Genomic DNA, 15,870 nt, shown 5'->3' with positions numbered 1-15,870 from the left:
ATATGTTTACATATAGCATTTAAATCTATGATCCATTTGAGTTAGGGATTCCCAGGTGGCTTGGTGGTAAAGAATCTGCCTGCCAATGCAGGAGACGAGGATTCGATCCTTGAATATCAGGAAGGTCCCCTGGAGGAGGAAATGGCAACCCACTCCAGTATTCTTGCCTGGGAAATCCCATGGACAGAGAAGCCTGGCGGGCTACAGTCGGTGGGGTCACACAGAGTCGGATGTGACTGAGCACACACTTTAGAATTTCAAATAATTTTTGTATAAGGTGTGAAGTATAGGTCAAGATTTAATTTTTTGTTTATGAATATTCAGTTATTCCAACACTGTTGAAAACTTCTTCCTCCACTTAATCACTTAATTGCTTTTTTTTTTTGAAGTAAAATATTGATTGGCCATACTTGTATGGGACTTTCTGGATTCTCTGTTACATCATCAGTTGATGTCATCATGTGATTTTTCTTCTCTGTAGTAGATTATGTTGACTGGTTTTCGAATCCAGGATGCAACAGCCTGGCATCCCTGGAATAAACTAAACTGCTAAATTCTGTTTACTGACATTTTGGAAAGGATTTTAGCATCTGTATTCATATAGGATACTGGTTTGTAGCTTTCTTTTTTGTACTATCTTTGATTGGGGTCCACTCTCTTTTACTTTCTGAAAGAGGTTGATAAAATTAATGTTAATTCTTTTTTGTTTGGTAGAGTTCTCCAGTGAAACCATCTGGGTCTAGATATTTCTTTTTCAGGAATTAATTGCAGGTTCAGTTTCTTCACTAATTATAGAAATAATTATTTTTTATTGCATAAGTTGTTGCAGTTTTGTGTTTTTTGAGGTTGTTGTCTAAAAGTTTCCTTTCTTGCTAGGCTTGTCTCTTTCCTGGTCATCTGGTTAGATAGAGAAGGCTTTTCTTCTTACTTTTGTTTTTTATTTTTTTCCTTTTTGTCTGTATGTTGGTGTTTCAAGTTTACCAGCTCTTCCAGTATGCCATCTGGAATAAAAGGGCAAAAAAAGAAAACTCAGGAAGTTCACAACCATGTCCCTCCTTGTGTCAGAGTCCCTACTTGCCTGTCACCTTCTCTCACTTTCAGTGTCTTCTTAAGTTTATTTTATATATGATGCTGTCCAGGGCTTCCTGTAGTACTTAGTGGGACAATAGGGAAAAGTAGATTGTTTCACCTTTCTGCGAGTGGAAGCGCTTGTCTTTTATTTAATTTTTGAAAAGTCCAAAGGACTTTTTTTTACTAGTTAGGAATTTTTAAGCTATCATTCTTGTTTTAGCTGTGTATTTCTGACTGTATCTTGAAAAATATTAAACTTCATCAGTAGCTCATCTGCAGCAAATAGATAATTGACAAAAATCTGTTAATGTATTACCTGGGGTCAAAATTGAACCTAATAAAATCTGATCCAGATCTTATAATGGACTTTTTATGTCACTGTACTATTACTTCCTATATTAACTTACAGAAAGATTAGAGCTGCCAGTTTTAAGTCTAAAACTTCAAAAAAGGATTTAAAATCAAGTTTTAAAAGAGTAGATCTGTGACAGTAACAAAGCACATTTATGATATAGATGGTTCCACTGTGACAGTCTTTACTATTAGGCTTTGATGGTCTTAAATGTTAGATGGGCTTCTAAGGGATCCTCAACTTCTCTCTTTCTCTCATCTATCATTAATATACTGGCTTTTAGTCTCCCCAGATTCATTTTATCATATGAACAAATGAAGTTAAATAGAAACCTGCTATCTTCTAATATAAAAATAGTGAATCAGAACATTATTGTACTATGATATAAAATGACCACTGAGTTGGTTTTCTCCGTGCTTTATTTGTGCTGTTATTAAGGCACACCTGAGTGTTAGGCTCTCCATTCTGAAATTTTAATGGAAGCAGAGATGAAAAGTGTCCTTATGAATGTGGCCATATAGGATTTTTACTGCTACATCCTTGTGAATTCTTTTTTTTTTCCCCCAAGTAATTCTCTGTGCTGAACAATATTTTAAAAGCCAAGAAGCAAGAAATTGTTACTATACCCTTATATCCATGCAGTAATATTTTTTAGGGGTTATGTACTTCTGACTACTTGGGGAGGGGTCATTCTGCACCATTATCTGTAGGCCTCACTTCCGGGTACTGATGATCCTTGGACATCAGCATTTCTTAAAGCTTCTCGTGTGATTGTAGCATGCAGCCAAGATTGAGAACCACTGCACTAGAATTTGGCTTACTGTATTGAATGTGTTCTGTTGAGAGTCTGAAATTTCCCGTCATTAAATCTTAACATTAAAAAAAAATTTTTTTTATTAATAGACTTTTTAAAAAGTCTATTTTAGGTCTGCAGAAAAACTGAGTGTGAAGTACAGAGTCTCTGTGCTCTCCAGTCCCCCACTCCCTGTTTCCCCTGTTATTAACATCCTGCATTAGTATGATACATTGGATCAATATTGGCTTATCAATTATAATATTATTATTAACTGAAGTGCAGGGTTTACATTGGGGCTCAGTCTTGGTGGTGTGCATTTTCTGGATTCTGAAGAATGCATAATGACACGTATCTATCATTGTGTTACTGTGCAGAGTAGTCTCATTGCCCTGAAGAGCCCCTGTGCTTCCTCATTTGTCTCTCCCTCCCCTCCCAGTCCCTTAAGCCAGTGATCACTTTACTATCTCCATAGTTTTGCCTTTTCCAGAATTTCATATAGTAATGGAATCATATGGTATGTAGATTGGCTTCTTTCACTTAGTAATACGCATTTAAGTGTCCTTCATGCCTTTTCATAACTTGATAATGCATTTCTTTTCATCACTGAATGATAATGCATTGTATGCATGTACCACAGTTTGTTTATCCATTCACCTGTTGAAGGAAATCTTGGCACACATTTGCTTCCACATTTTGCAGTTAATGGGCTTCCCTGTGGCTCAGCTGATAAAGGATCCGCCTGCAATGCGGGAGACCTGGGTTCAATCCCTAGATTGGGAAGATCCCCTGGAGAAGGAAAAGGCTACCCACTCCAGGATTCTGGCTTGGAGATTTGGTCACAAAGAGTCGGACAAGACTGAGCAACTTTCACTTTCACTTTGCAGTTAATGAATAAAGCTACTGTAAACATTTATGTGCAAGTTTTGTGTAGATATGTTTTCAGCTCCTTTGGGCAAATACCAAGAAGTACAACTGCTGGATTATATGGTATATTTACCCGTTCTTTTTTAATGGTTGCATACTGTGATATGTATTATTGATAATAACTCCCCTCCCCCACTGATGAACATTTGTTTATTTTTAAAATTTAAGTTACAAATAATACTACAACAGAGTTTATACATCTTTTTTGCACACATACTGATATTTATGTAGAATAGACTCCTAGAAGTAGGATTGCTCTGACCAAACAATGTGAATTTGCCCTCAGCCGCACATAATATTATCAAATCTCCCAAGGCTCACAGAAGTTTTGGCTGAACCTGAGGATTTGGAGGTCAGACTTGGAAGTGGTAATTGAATCCATGGACGTGGATGAAATTTCCTAGGGAGAAAATGTAGAACAAGAAGAAAGAGCGATCTAGAACAGAGCACTGTGTAACTGCCCACATTTAGCAGTCAAGTGAAGAATTGCCTTGGAGGTACGAGAATAATCAGGGTCAGTGGTGTCAGGAAAGCAGAAGGCAGAGTGGGTTTCAAGGAGGAGGAAGCGGTCCTCTGAGTTTACATTTTTCTGAGGATGATGAAGACCGCCTGTGTTTTTTGTGTTGAAGGTCAGGGGAGACCCTTTGACCTTAGTGAATAGAGGGAAGGTGACTAAACTTAAGGTACACGTTGAAATAACCTGTGGAGTGAGTGGGGGTGAGGAAATGGCCAGTAATGTAAATGTTCTTTAAAAAAAGGTAGCCTAAAGAAACTGTAAGAAAAGGTAGAAGTCACAGAGAGTTTTGTTTTTGCCAGATGGCAGAGTCTTTAGCTTTTGTGAAAGTTAGTGTAAAGGAATTAGTAGAAAAGTTCCAGAAAGTTCCAAAAAGTAACACTTGAACTTGCTACTTGCCGGCAGCTATTTATATAGCATCTATATTCAGTTGGGATTTATAAATAATCTAGAGATGATTTGAAGTATATGGGAGGGTTGTGTGGCTATGTGCAGGTGCCGCCATGTCTTATGTAAGGAACATGTGCACCCTTGCAGTTCGGTGTCTACTGAGGGTCTTGGAACCAGTCCTCCATGGAGGCTGAGGACGACTCAGGGATGGAGCTGAGATCAAGAATGAGGATGAGGGCAGATTTCTGGATTGAGACCTTCGGCAAAGAGAAGTGAATTTGTGTTTGCCCTTGTGGTAAATATTGTAATTTCATATTTGATGTTATGCCCCAGGAAATTCTTAAAATTTTGTTTTTGCTGCCTGAAGCTGCTTTAAGAAGTTTCTAACGTAATTCCCTGGCAAGGAATCAAAATCAGCCCAATGCCAGATTCACTTGAAATTAATATTATAGCTAACTTTCATTGTAATTGAGAATTTGACTTTGTAACCAGTGAGGTCATTACCATCATGGTAATAGCTTTCATGGGCTATCAAATATGGTGGAATTTAAAGGTATTGATTTAGAAAAAACTTAATTTGTCCAACCAAGTGAGCAGCATGGATCCTTAATGAACTGATTCTGTGTATTTGAAAACTAAAAAAAAAAAAAAAATTATTAGCTATTATTCATATATTGACATATTAAAAATAGTATTAACTTTTGCTTTGCCCTGTTTCAGAACTGTACTTAAGATTGTTATTCTTGATAGCTAAATTTCCAGATACTATGAAGCTGGTAAGGATCTCTAACTTGCCAGAAAAGAGAGAATATGAAAATGCCTCAGTAAGCTGGAGTGATGAGAATATATTAGAACAAAACTTAACAATGAAAGAAGTAAAAATTTAATGCTTAGGTTTCAAAAAGACACAGATACGAGGGATTATGATGGGAGGCTTAAGAATATAATATAGCTTAGTGTTAGTCGCTCAGTCGTGTCCGACTCTTTGCAACCCCGTGGGCTGTAGCCCACCAGGGTCCTCTGTCCACGGGATTCTCCAGGCAAGAATACTGGAGTGGGTTGCCATTTCCTTCTCCAGGGGATCTTCCCAACCCAGGGATCGAACCCAGGTCTCCCGCATTGCAGGCAGACACTTAAATCTCTGAGCTACCAGAGAAACCCATAATATAGCTTAGTATTTGTTAATTTTTTAATATGAAATAATTGCAAATTTACGGAAAAATTGTAAGACTAATACAAAGAACTTCTGCATATGCTTCACCCAGATTCCCCAGTTATTAATGTGTTTCCACATTTTTCTTATCATTTCCTTCCTTATAGTCTGTATTTTTTTCTGAATTATTTGAGGGTAAGTTGTTATAGTCTCTTGAGCTGTTATCCTTAAATACTGCAGTGTGTATTGCCTGAAAACAGGTACAGTTTCGTACATAGAGTACAACCATCGGAGCCGGGAAAACAGCATTGATATGTTACTACCATCCAATCCACAGACCCTATTCAGATGTCACCGGTCTTTCTGATGATGTCCTCTGTAATACAAAACACATACTCACGAACCTCCTTTCCTTTCTCTTTCTGATCCAGAGTCAGGTTGAGGTCAGGGGCTATGTCTGTTGTCATGTCTCATAGGTCTTCTTTTCTCTGTGTGCTTCTTTTCCTTAGTGTGTACGCTTGTTTTTTTATTACCTTGACATTTTTGAAGAATTCAGCCCAATTACTTTGTTGACTGTCCCTTAATTTGTGTTCATCAAAGGTTTATAACTGGATTCAGGTTCGGTAGTTTTGGCAAGAATATCCTGGGAGTGATATTGTGTTTTTATTGTGTCATCTGAGGAGGGGCACCTGCTGTGGATTCATCTGCTGTTGATTTACCTCACAGCCGACAGCTTGAGTTTGTATCACTTTGTAAAGTATGTAGGTGCCATCTCTATAAACTTGATAAGTTATTTTGTATATTTTAGTAAATAATTATTTATAGGGAGATGCTCTGGGACAATGTAAATATTTTACTTTATCAAATTTTACATTCATTGATGATTCTTATTTGAAATAGCTGCCATATGATTTTTCTCCTTCAATCATCACTTCTACTTTTATTAGTTGCTATTCTACTATAAGAAAGCTGTCCCTTTTCCCTGTTTGCTTGTTTATATCAATGTGGACTCAAGGAATCCTAATATTTTGGTCAATTTATTATATAACCTTCTTAGCTTAGTTGGTAAAGAATCTGCCTGCAATGCAAGAGACCCGGGTTTGATTCCTGGGTTGGGAAGATCCCCTGGAGAAGGAAATGGCAACCCACTCCAGTATTCTTGCCTGGAGAATCCCGTGGACAGAGGAGCCTGTCTGGACTACAGTCCATGTGGTCGCAAAGAGTCGGATGCGACTTAGCGACTAAGCCACCACCACCGTTATATAACCCACTACTCTCATTGTTTACTTTGAATGCTCAGATTGTCTCAGACTTGGCCAGCAGGCACCTTTTTCAAGATGACTCCTGTATTCTTTTGACATATCTCCAATATTTTTTGAGCATTTACTTTCTGGCACAAAGTATTCCAGGCTCATCTTGTACTTTCTCTGACCCAGCTCTGCATTCAGGCTCTTCTCCAAGGAATTCTAGTTCCCTTTTGTGGAGAGTACAAGTAGGAAAATAAGATCTGGGCAATATGTATGCTCATTGCTATTGGGGTTTCATTGCTTCCAAGCCCTCTCCGCAGACGGATCCAGGAAATACACTTGCGTACACACACACTTCTATCCACTTTCGTGTCTATATGTTGGTGCAGTGTATAAATGCCACGAGTTTTCACTTATTGCTCCAATTCTCATCTAACCCAGCAGAATTTGTTCTAGTCTTCTCCTGTACTAGCCCCGCTCTGGACAGAGAAAATCCAACTCTCATTTTTCTCGATATGTGTATTATATAATTCCTTTTATGTAACTAATCTCTTGACCACACAAGCCAGAAATGGCTTGGGCCTGTCAGCCCTGAACTCGCAGCCTCTTTGGCCCTGACTCAATACCCAGCAGCAGCTGTACAAACCAACTTCCCCTTTGTCTTTGAGAAATTCTGTAATGGCACATTTTACATGTTTCAATTGACATTTATTATTTTGTCAGTTCTTAAGTCTAGCCTTTATAAGGGTAAACACTGGTGGAAAAGGAAGTATTAAAGAGTGTATTTAAGGATCAAAACAAATAGAATAGAAATTTGAAAGAATACAACCTTTATTCAGCATCAGAAGAGGTTTTTATTAGCATTTTACTTAGATAACCAGTATCCAGTATATAAGTAAAGTCCTCGTGGCAATGAGCAGGAGGTAAAATTGGTGTGACTTTTGTATACTGTTGGCTGTGGATCCAGCACTGCCCTGTTTTCCTCTGGTGACCTTCTACAGGGCTTTGATGCCATAATATCAGAACTAATCTGGAGTTCTTTCTCATTGGAATCATTTTGATGAATTAAGTTTTATATTGTTTTTGGGAGTCAAGAGGTTTTTCTAGTCATTATAATATCATGAGTTTGATTATGCAGGTTTTTTCCCCTTAAAAAGTGATACTTCCCCCAAGACAGTTAGGTAAGAAAATGAAATAAAAGGCATCCAGTTTGGAAAGGAAGACATAAAACCATCTTTATTTGCAGATGACTTGATATTGTGTATAGAAAATCCTAAAGAATGTACTAAAAAAACTCTCAGAACCTATAAATGAGTTCAACAAAGTTGCTGGATAAGAGATCAACATACAAAACTCAGTTTCATTTCTATATACTTGCAGTGAGCAATCTCAAAATGAAATTAGGTAGACAGTTTTATTTATGACAACATCAAAAAGAATAGAATTGTTAGGAATAGGTTTTTAACAGGAGTAAAAAAATTTATATTCTGAAAAATACAAAACGTTGAAAAAATTACTTAAATGGGGGGAAAACTCCATGTTCATGGATTAGAAGAGTTAATATTGTTAAGATGGCAGTACCCCTCAAATTGGTCTACAGAATAAATGCAGTCCCTGTTAAAGTAACAGCTGGCTTTTTTGCAGAAATTTATTGTAATCCTAAAAGTTAGCCCAAAGTTAAAGGAACTCAAAATAGCCAAAGCAATCTTGAAAAAGAAGAATAAAATTAAAGACTGTGTGGTTCTAGCATATAGATAGACATATATATTAATGGATTAGAATTGTGAGTCTGAAAAGAAACTCATATTTATGGTCAGTTGATTTTCAAAAATGATACCAAGACAGTTCAGTGGGCAAAAGATGATAATCTTTCAACAGATGGTCTTGGGTCAACTGGATATCCACATGCAAAAGAATGGGATTGATTCCCTATTTCACACTATATACAAAAATTAACTCAAAATGGACCTAAATGTAAGAGCTAAAATTATAAAACTCTTCAGTTCAGTTCAGTCGCTCAGTCGTGTCCGACTCTTTGTGACCCCATGAATCACAGCACCCCAGACCTCCCTGTTCATCACCAATTCCCGGAGTTCACTCAGACTCACGTCCATCGAGTCGGTGATGCCATCCAGCCACCTCATCCTCTGTCGTCCCCTTCTCCTCCCGCCCCCAATCCCTCCCAGCATCAGAGTCTTTTCCAGTGAGTCAACTCTTCTCATGAGTCAGCCAAAGTACTGGAGTTTCAGCTTTAGCATCATTCCTTCCAAAGAAATGCCAGGGCTGATCTCCTTCAGAATGGACTGGTTGGATCTCCTTAAAACTCTTAGGGAACAAAAATAGGAGTGCCTTTTCATGACCATGGATTCAGTGATGGTTCTTATATATGGCATCAAAAGCACAAGCAACCAAAGAAAAACTAACTTCATGAAAATTAAAAACTTTGATACTTTTATATGACATCATCAACAAAGTAAAAAGGCAGTTCGTAGAATAGGAAGGTATATTTGCAAATCATATTATCTGACAGAGATCTAATATCCACAATATATAAACAACTCTAAGAGCTAAATAAAAAACCCAGTTTAGAAGCAGACAAATAATTTGAATACAAAGAGAATATATGAATGACCAGTAAACACATGAAAAGAAAATGTCATTTGCTTTGTTTGACCCAGTGCAAATGAAAATCACAGTAAGATGCCACTTCATACCCACTAGAATGGCTGCAATTAAAAAAAAGAAGTGTTGATGAGGATGTAAAGAAATCAGAACCTCCATACCCTGCAGGTAGGAATGAAAAATGGTTCAGCCACTTTGGAAAACATCTGGCAGTTCTTCAGTAGATTCAGCACTGTTATATGATCCAGTGATTTCACTTCTAGGTGTATATTCAAGAGAAATGAAAACACACAAAAATTTGTATACAAATGTCCATACAACAGTACTTACAATATTGCTAGTTTAAAAGTGTAAATAATCCCGTATGTCCATCAACTGCTGAACAGATAAATAAAAATGGATATAGTCATTCCCCCTTAACCCTCAGGGGAGGTGTTCTAACCCTGCAGTGGATGCCTGAAACCATGGGTATACTGAGCCCTTCATACATGTTTTTTCCTACATGTACATGCCTATGATGTTCATTTATAAACTGCCCATCGTTCGGGAATCTCCAAATGCCACTATCACTACTCGTGCACGTTGGAGCCATTGTTAAGTAAGAGTTCAGTTCAGTTGCCCAGTCGTGTCCAGCTCTTTGCACCCCCATGGACTGCAGCATGCCAGGCTTCCCTGTCCTTCACTGTCTCCCAGAGTTTGCTCAGACTCACATCCATTGAGTCGATGATGCCATCCAACCATCTCATCCTCTGCTGTCCCCTTCTCTTGCTGCCTTCAATCTTTCCCAGCATCAGGATCTTTTCCAGTGAGTCATCAGGTGGCCAAAGCATTGGAGCTTCAGCTTCCTTCTCAGTCTTTCCAATGAATATTCAGGGTTGACTTCCTTTAGGATTGACTGGTTGCTGATCACCAAGATGGCTACTAAGTGACTAACTGGTGGAATACACCTGACAAATGGATGACTGGAGGGGTGGGGTGGATGGTACAAGATCTCATCACACTACTTAAAAGAGTGCCCAATTGAAAACTTATGAATGATTTATTTCTGGAATTTTCCATTTAGTATTTTTGTACTATGGTTTGACCAAGGGTAACTGAAACCAAGGAAAGCAAAACTGCCGTCAAGGGGGACACTGTATACCCCTACAATACTGTATTACTTTACAGAAAAAGGAGTGAAGTGCTAACACTGCTGTAATGTGGGTGAACCTTGAAAACATCATGCTAAATGAAAGAAATCAGTCACAAAAGGTCACATACTGTCTGATTCCATAGAGAAAGAAAGCAGATTGGTATTGCTTAGGGCTAAGGAAATTGGGGGAAGTGAGGAGTGACCACTAATAGGTATGGGGTTTCTTTGTAGGATGCTAAAAATGCTCTAAAATGGACTGTTGTGATGATTGCGCCTCTCTGTGACTACACTAAAAACCATTGATTCATACATTCTAAATGGGTGAATTGTATGGTGTGAGAGTTGTCTCTGTAAAAGTGAAAGTGTTAGTCACTCAGTCGTGTCCAACTCTGTGACCCTGTGAACTATAGCCCTCCAAACTCTTCTGTCCATGGGATTCTGCAGGCAAGAATACTGAGTAGGCAGCCATTCCCTTCTCCAGGGGATCTTCCTGACCCAGGGATCGAACCCAGGTATCCCACATTGCAGGCAGATTCTTTACTGTCTGAGCCACTAGGGAAAACCATTGATTCATACACCCTAAATGGGTGAATTGTGTGATATGAGAATTGTCTCCGTAAAGTGAAAGTGTTCGTTGCTTAGTCGAGTCTGACTCTTTGCAACTCCGTAGACTATAGCCCACCAGGCTCCTCTGTCCATGGAACTCTCTAGGCAAGATATTGGAGTGGGTTGTCATGCCCTTCTCCAGGGTAGCTTCCCAACCCAGGGATTGAATCCATGTCTCCCATATTTGAAACTGTCATTACATAATCTTTTACAAATAAACTAAGTTTAGATTTGTTTTCTTAGTTTTCATTTTTACAAAAAATTATGAGTGAAATGACTAGCAACAATGTTCCTTATAGAATTTGAAAATGTGTAATTCTCCCTGATGGGATTCCCAAATTGATTTTTGAGCCTCCCACCAAATGGGCTTGAAGGCTTTGCTGACTGAGTTCAGTTGATTTCTGTCTTAACTGCTGTGCATTCCCTTGCCTGGCCCTTGCTGTCCCATACTAAAAAGCTTCCTCAAATTTCTCTCCACCTTCCCCACATACTCAACCGTAGCAATTTAAACCTCTTGTCACTTTAAAAAGTTCTAAATCATATTTGACTTCGAACTTCACAGAGTTGAATTTGGTTTCGCAGTTGAATTCTATCACATATTTATTTGTTCAGATTTTCAAATTCCATCTTGTCAAAGTTTTGCCCATCTGTATTCAGTTTTGTTAATGTTGCCGTGTCTGCCATTTAGACCGCTATCTTTATGGAAATCTGTAAAGTATGTAACTTGTTTTTATGTTTATGTTGTCATGTTCATGCAATGCTGTAACAATAAATAGTGAAGTTCAGAAAATAGACTGTCTTACCAGTTTCTGGAAAGCCTAGAAGTTACAAAGTCTCTTTAAGAATAATGAATGAGGTAAATCCCCATAAGAAGTAAAAGTAGAGCTTTGATCTCTAGATTCTTTTCCTTTGAAAGCACCTGAGATGTACAGTTCATCTCCTGTGAATAAAAAGTTGGGAGGAAATCAAGCACTTGTTGCCCACCAGAGTTTTCCTTGAAGATTAAAACATCACAGAGTTGACAGCATGTTTGTATCACTTGTGATCAAACACTCATTTCAGAAAAGGGTTTGCAAAATTGCTTTTGGTTTTTATTTCATGGAATAAAATTGTGATGCATTAGAGAAAGAAAAGATGGAAGAAGTTCTTGCTGGCACACATTTTTAAAAACATCTCAAAACAAGATGGCAGTGTATCTTAGATCATGGCAAATGGCCTTTAATCTCAGGATGGTTTTGTTTTTCTGTATCTTCAAGGTCCTCTTAAGAAGAGACTTGTTGTACTGTGTGGATTTAGTTATGTAGACCTTTGTCTACAAACACTGATAACATCTGTCAGGCAGGCAACAAATAGGATTCACAAGAGGGTTTCCTAAGGATTTGGGATGCATTTTCTTTTTAACTTTAGTAAATAGACCAACTAATATTCAGTGTTTTAAGTATCTGGTAGAATTTTTCTTGTTTAGGTTTTAAACTTAGATTTTAATACAGTTATACACAATATACTGAGAATCACAGTATATTTTCTGCCTTTGTTGCAGATGTAACTAATGATTATAAAACTGCAGACCATTAAATCCAGAAAGCACTGTTTTGTATAATAATCATCAGTGGTTTCTGGAGATAATACAGTACCCATTAAGCAGGTATTTGATCTGATTTCCTGGCCTTAATACAAGATGTGGCTACAATGTGACCCCCTCCCCCAATCTGTATTTAAGTATTTAAATGCAGCTCTTGGAATTGTTACACATTGATAACTTACTGAGGCAAAGCTAGAGTGGTAGGAGAAAGGATTGTATATGAGAGCTGACATCCCTCTCTCTGTTTCTGTATTATTTGAGTTCCTAAAAAAGCATTATTGTTGAAAAGATACAAAATAAGAAATTAATGTGCATTTATTGAATATTCTGTAATTTCATTGATGGCTAATTCCTAGAAAATGTCAAATTAGTTCAAGTTACTGAAATCAGGCAGTTTAGTCACTCAGTCGTGTCCAACTCTTTGCGACCATGTCGACTGCAGCACGCCAGGCTTCCCTGTCCTTCACCAGCTCCTGGAGCTTGCTCAAGTTACTGAAGTATCAGGCTTTAAAATATTCATAATGTATCATTTCTTTGTTTCTCTTACTGTGTGTCTTGTTGATCTCTGTTTCAAAACTACTGGCAGTCTTAGGTTGATATTTTGGCACCACTGGGTAGATAGAATTCCAAGTTTACATTCTAAATTTGAGTTGCAGTCTAAGTTTTTTTTATGTAGAGAAAGATACACTTTAGTGCTACTTTTTATGTGTATGTTTTAGTCCCCTTTTTACAGTCAAAGTGTGATGAGAAAATTAAAGAATTTGGGACAATTAAGGAAGCTAATTTGTATTTTAATAAATTTATAAAAAGTTTCAATTCTCATTATTTCTGGTGAATTATTGATAGAGCACCAGGAATACAGCATTTGGATATTAAACAACAATAACAGTAACACAATGCCATGAACTTCCGAGGTGTTTGAGCACTGAGGTCAGATATGTTTGCATCTCCAATGACTTGGATATATTAACATTGAAGGGAATTAGGAGAGGATTTTATAATTCATGATTACCACTTTTTGTGGTAATTATATAGGATGTTAAAAAGCCAACATCTAGTTGACACCTACTTTTTAAGTATCTTGAGCATTTAACTGCTTTAATCCAGAACAAAGACCTTGAAAGTATTTGGAATAAAAAGAACTATTGAATTTGATTTCTGTGCTGTAGGGCTCTCCAAAATGCTATAAATTAATTTAGAAGTCTCGATGGAGGTGAAAGAGGAGAGTGAAAAGCTGGCTTAAAACTCAGCATTCAGAAAACTAAGATCACAGCATCCAGTCCCATCACTTCATTTCATATAGATGGGAAGCAATGGAAACAGTGACAGACTTAATTTTCTTGGGATCCAGGATCACTGCAGGTGGTGACTATAGCCATGAAATTAAAAGACACTTGCTCCTTGGGAAAAAAGCTATGACCAACCTAGACAGCATATTACAAAGCAGAGATATTTGCTGACAAAGGTATGTCTCATCAAAGCTATGGTTTTTCCAGTAGTCAAGTATGGATGTGAGAGCTGGACCATAAGAAGGCTGAGCACTGAAGAACTGATGCTTTCGAACTCTGGTGTTGGAGAAGCCTCTTGAGAGTTCCTTGGACTGTAAGGAGATGAGTCAATCCTAAAGAAAAATCAACCCTGAAAGTTCATTGGATGGGCATCATGAAGCTGAAGCTCCAGTACTTTGGCCACCTGATGCAAAGAGCTGACTCACTGGAAAAGACCCTGATGCTGGGAAAGATTGAAGGCAGGAGGAGAAGGGGACAACAGAGGACGAGATGGTTGGATGGCATCACCGACTCAGTGGACATGAGTTTGAGCAAGCTCCGGGAGATGGTGAAGGACAGAGAAGCCTGGCATGCTGTTGTCCATGGTGTCACAAAGAGTCGGACACAACTGAGCAACTGAACAACAGCAATGAAGTTAAATGAGATATATAAGTTAAAAATAGATTGAGCAGCATCACAGAACTGTTTGGAATTCAGTGGTTAAAACTTGTATATCATAGTGTTTTCCCCCAAATTTGATACACATATAATTTTAAAGCTTTTCCTGTAATCTTAGTAAATAGAAATGAAATATATTTTTGACAAATAAAACAATGCAAAATTTCCTGTTCTCTAGGAGTGTGCACTTTAAAATAGTTGCTATAAATTATACATAATGGTGGGTTTTTCCTAATCTTCTGTTTTCATGTTTATATGTCAAACTGGAAAAGGGTAAAAATTAGAGGGTAGCATTTCATTTTAGATAAGATAACGGCATGTCAAACTTTAAGTTCTTATTTGTTAGTGTGTTCTATTCATTTGAATCTTAAAAGATGTCTGTCTTAAGATACTTTAGGATAAGGGTTTAAACTGTTAAACATCATTCTACATAGTTAAATATAAACATGCTTTAAAATTCCATTTAAAAAATTCAAGGTTTTAAAAAGATGTAGAAAATTTTGTGCAGTTTTGTCAGTGTTCTTCTCTCCTTTGCTGTTCTTACTTATCTTTACTAGTTTTCCATTTGTATTAGCTTCTAAGCATACTTGGGGTCTTCCCAGGTGGCACTAGTGGTAAAGAATCTGCCTGCCAATGCTTGAGAGTCAAGAGACTTAGGTTCGATCCCTGGCGTCAGGAAGATCCCCAGGAGGAGGGAATGGCAACCCACTCCAGTATTCTTGCCCAGAAAATTCCCTGGGCAAGGGAGCCTGGCAAGCTACAGTCCATGGAGCCACAAAAAGTCACAACTGAGCACATTAAGCATGTTTGAATCTAATCTCTCCGTGCAAGTAGCATCTATTGCTGGGTGATGGAGATTCCTGTATTGCAATCCATGTACTTTAAACTCTCTGAAATTGACAGCAGGAACCAGGTTCCTGCCTTTTCCTTTGCTTATCATTTATCCTGCTAAAGGATGCGGCAACCTAGTAAATGTTAAATATTTAGTTGGTTTAAAGTATGTGGGTTTTCTGCTTCAGTTGGATATTTGTAAGGAAAAGCACATACTTTGACCATAGTGTGTCCAGTCAGGTATACCACAGCCAGTATGTTGAAGCTGAAACTCCAATACTTTGGCCACCTGATGCGAAGAGCTGACTCATTTGAAAACACCCTGATGTTGGGAAAGATTGAGGGCAGGAGGAAAAGGGGACGACAGAGGATAAGATGGTTGGATGGCAACACCAACTCGATGGACATGGGTTTGGGTGGACTCTGGAAGTTGGTGATGGACAGGGAGGCCTGGCGTGCTGCAGTTCATAGGGTCACAAAGAGTTGGACATGACTGAGCGACTGAACTGAACTGAACATTTAATTCAGGAGATTGGTGATAATAGGCAGTGGTATTGCTGAGAGCCAAGCAAGGCACAGAGAGTTGATCCAGAGAATAGCAGTAGCAGGAAACCACTGCGGCCCCTCGGCTGAAAAGAAAAGGGGCCCAGGACTCGGGGAGGGCGATAGTAGAAATGGGGGTGGTTCTAGGCAAAGGGAGTAGT

General features: G+C 38.2%; 1 protein-coding gene across 8 annotated transcripts in view; it reads left to right on the top strand.

Annotated features, from left to right (window-relative positions):
* ATE1 (arginyltransferase 1) overlaps positions 1-15,870 on the top strand; it is a 168,867-nt gene that overhangs the window by 139,221 nt on the left and 13,776 nt on the right. Inside the window, exon 13 of one of the 8 annotated variants that reach the window (XM_070780960.1) lies at positions 13,886-14,501. The exons of the other annotated variants lie outside the window; for them this stretch is intronic. Coding sequence (XP_070637061.1) covers positions 13,886-13,977 — 92 coding nt within the window. The 3' untranslated portion in view covers positions 13,978-14,501. Of the gene's footprint in view, positions 1-13,885; positions 14,502-15,870 lie in introns of those variants that run through there. 8 annotated transcript variants of the gene reach the window in all.

The sequence above is a fragment of the Bos indicus genome, chromosome 26 (genome assembly GCF_029378745.1).
Source record: "Bos indicus isolate NIAB-ARS_2022 breed Sahiwal x Tharparkar chromosome 26, NIAB-ARS_B.indTharparkar_mat_pri_1.0, whole genome shotgun sequence".
NCBI lineage: Eukaryota > Metazoa > Chordata > Mammalia > Artiodactyla > Bovidae > Bos > Bos indicus.
This window is presented reverse-complemented; position numbering and strand designations above follow the sequence as displayed.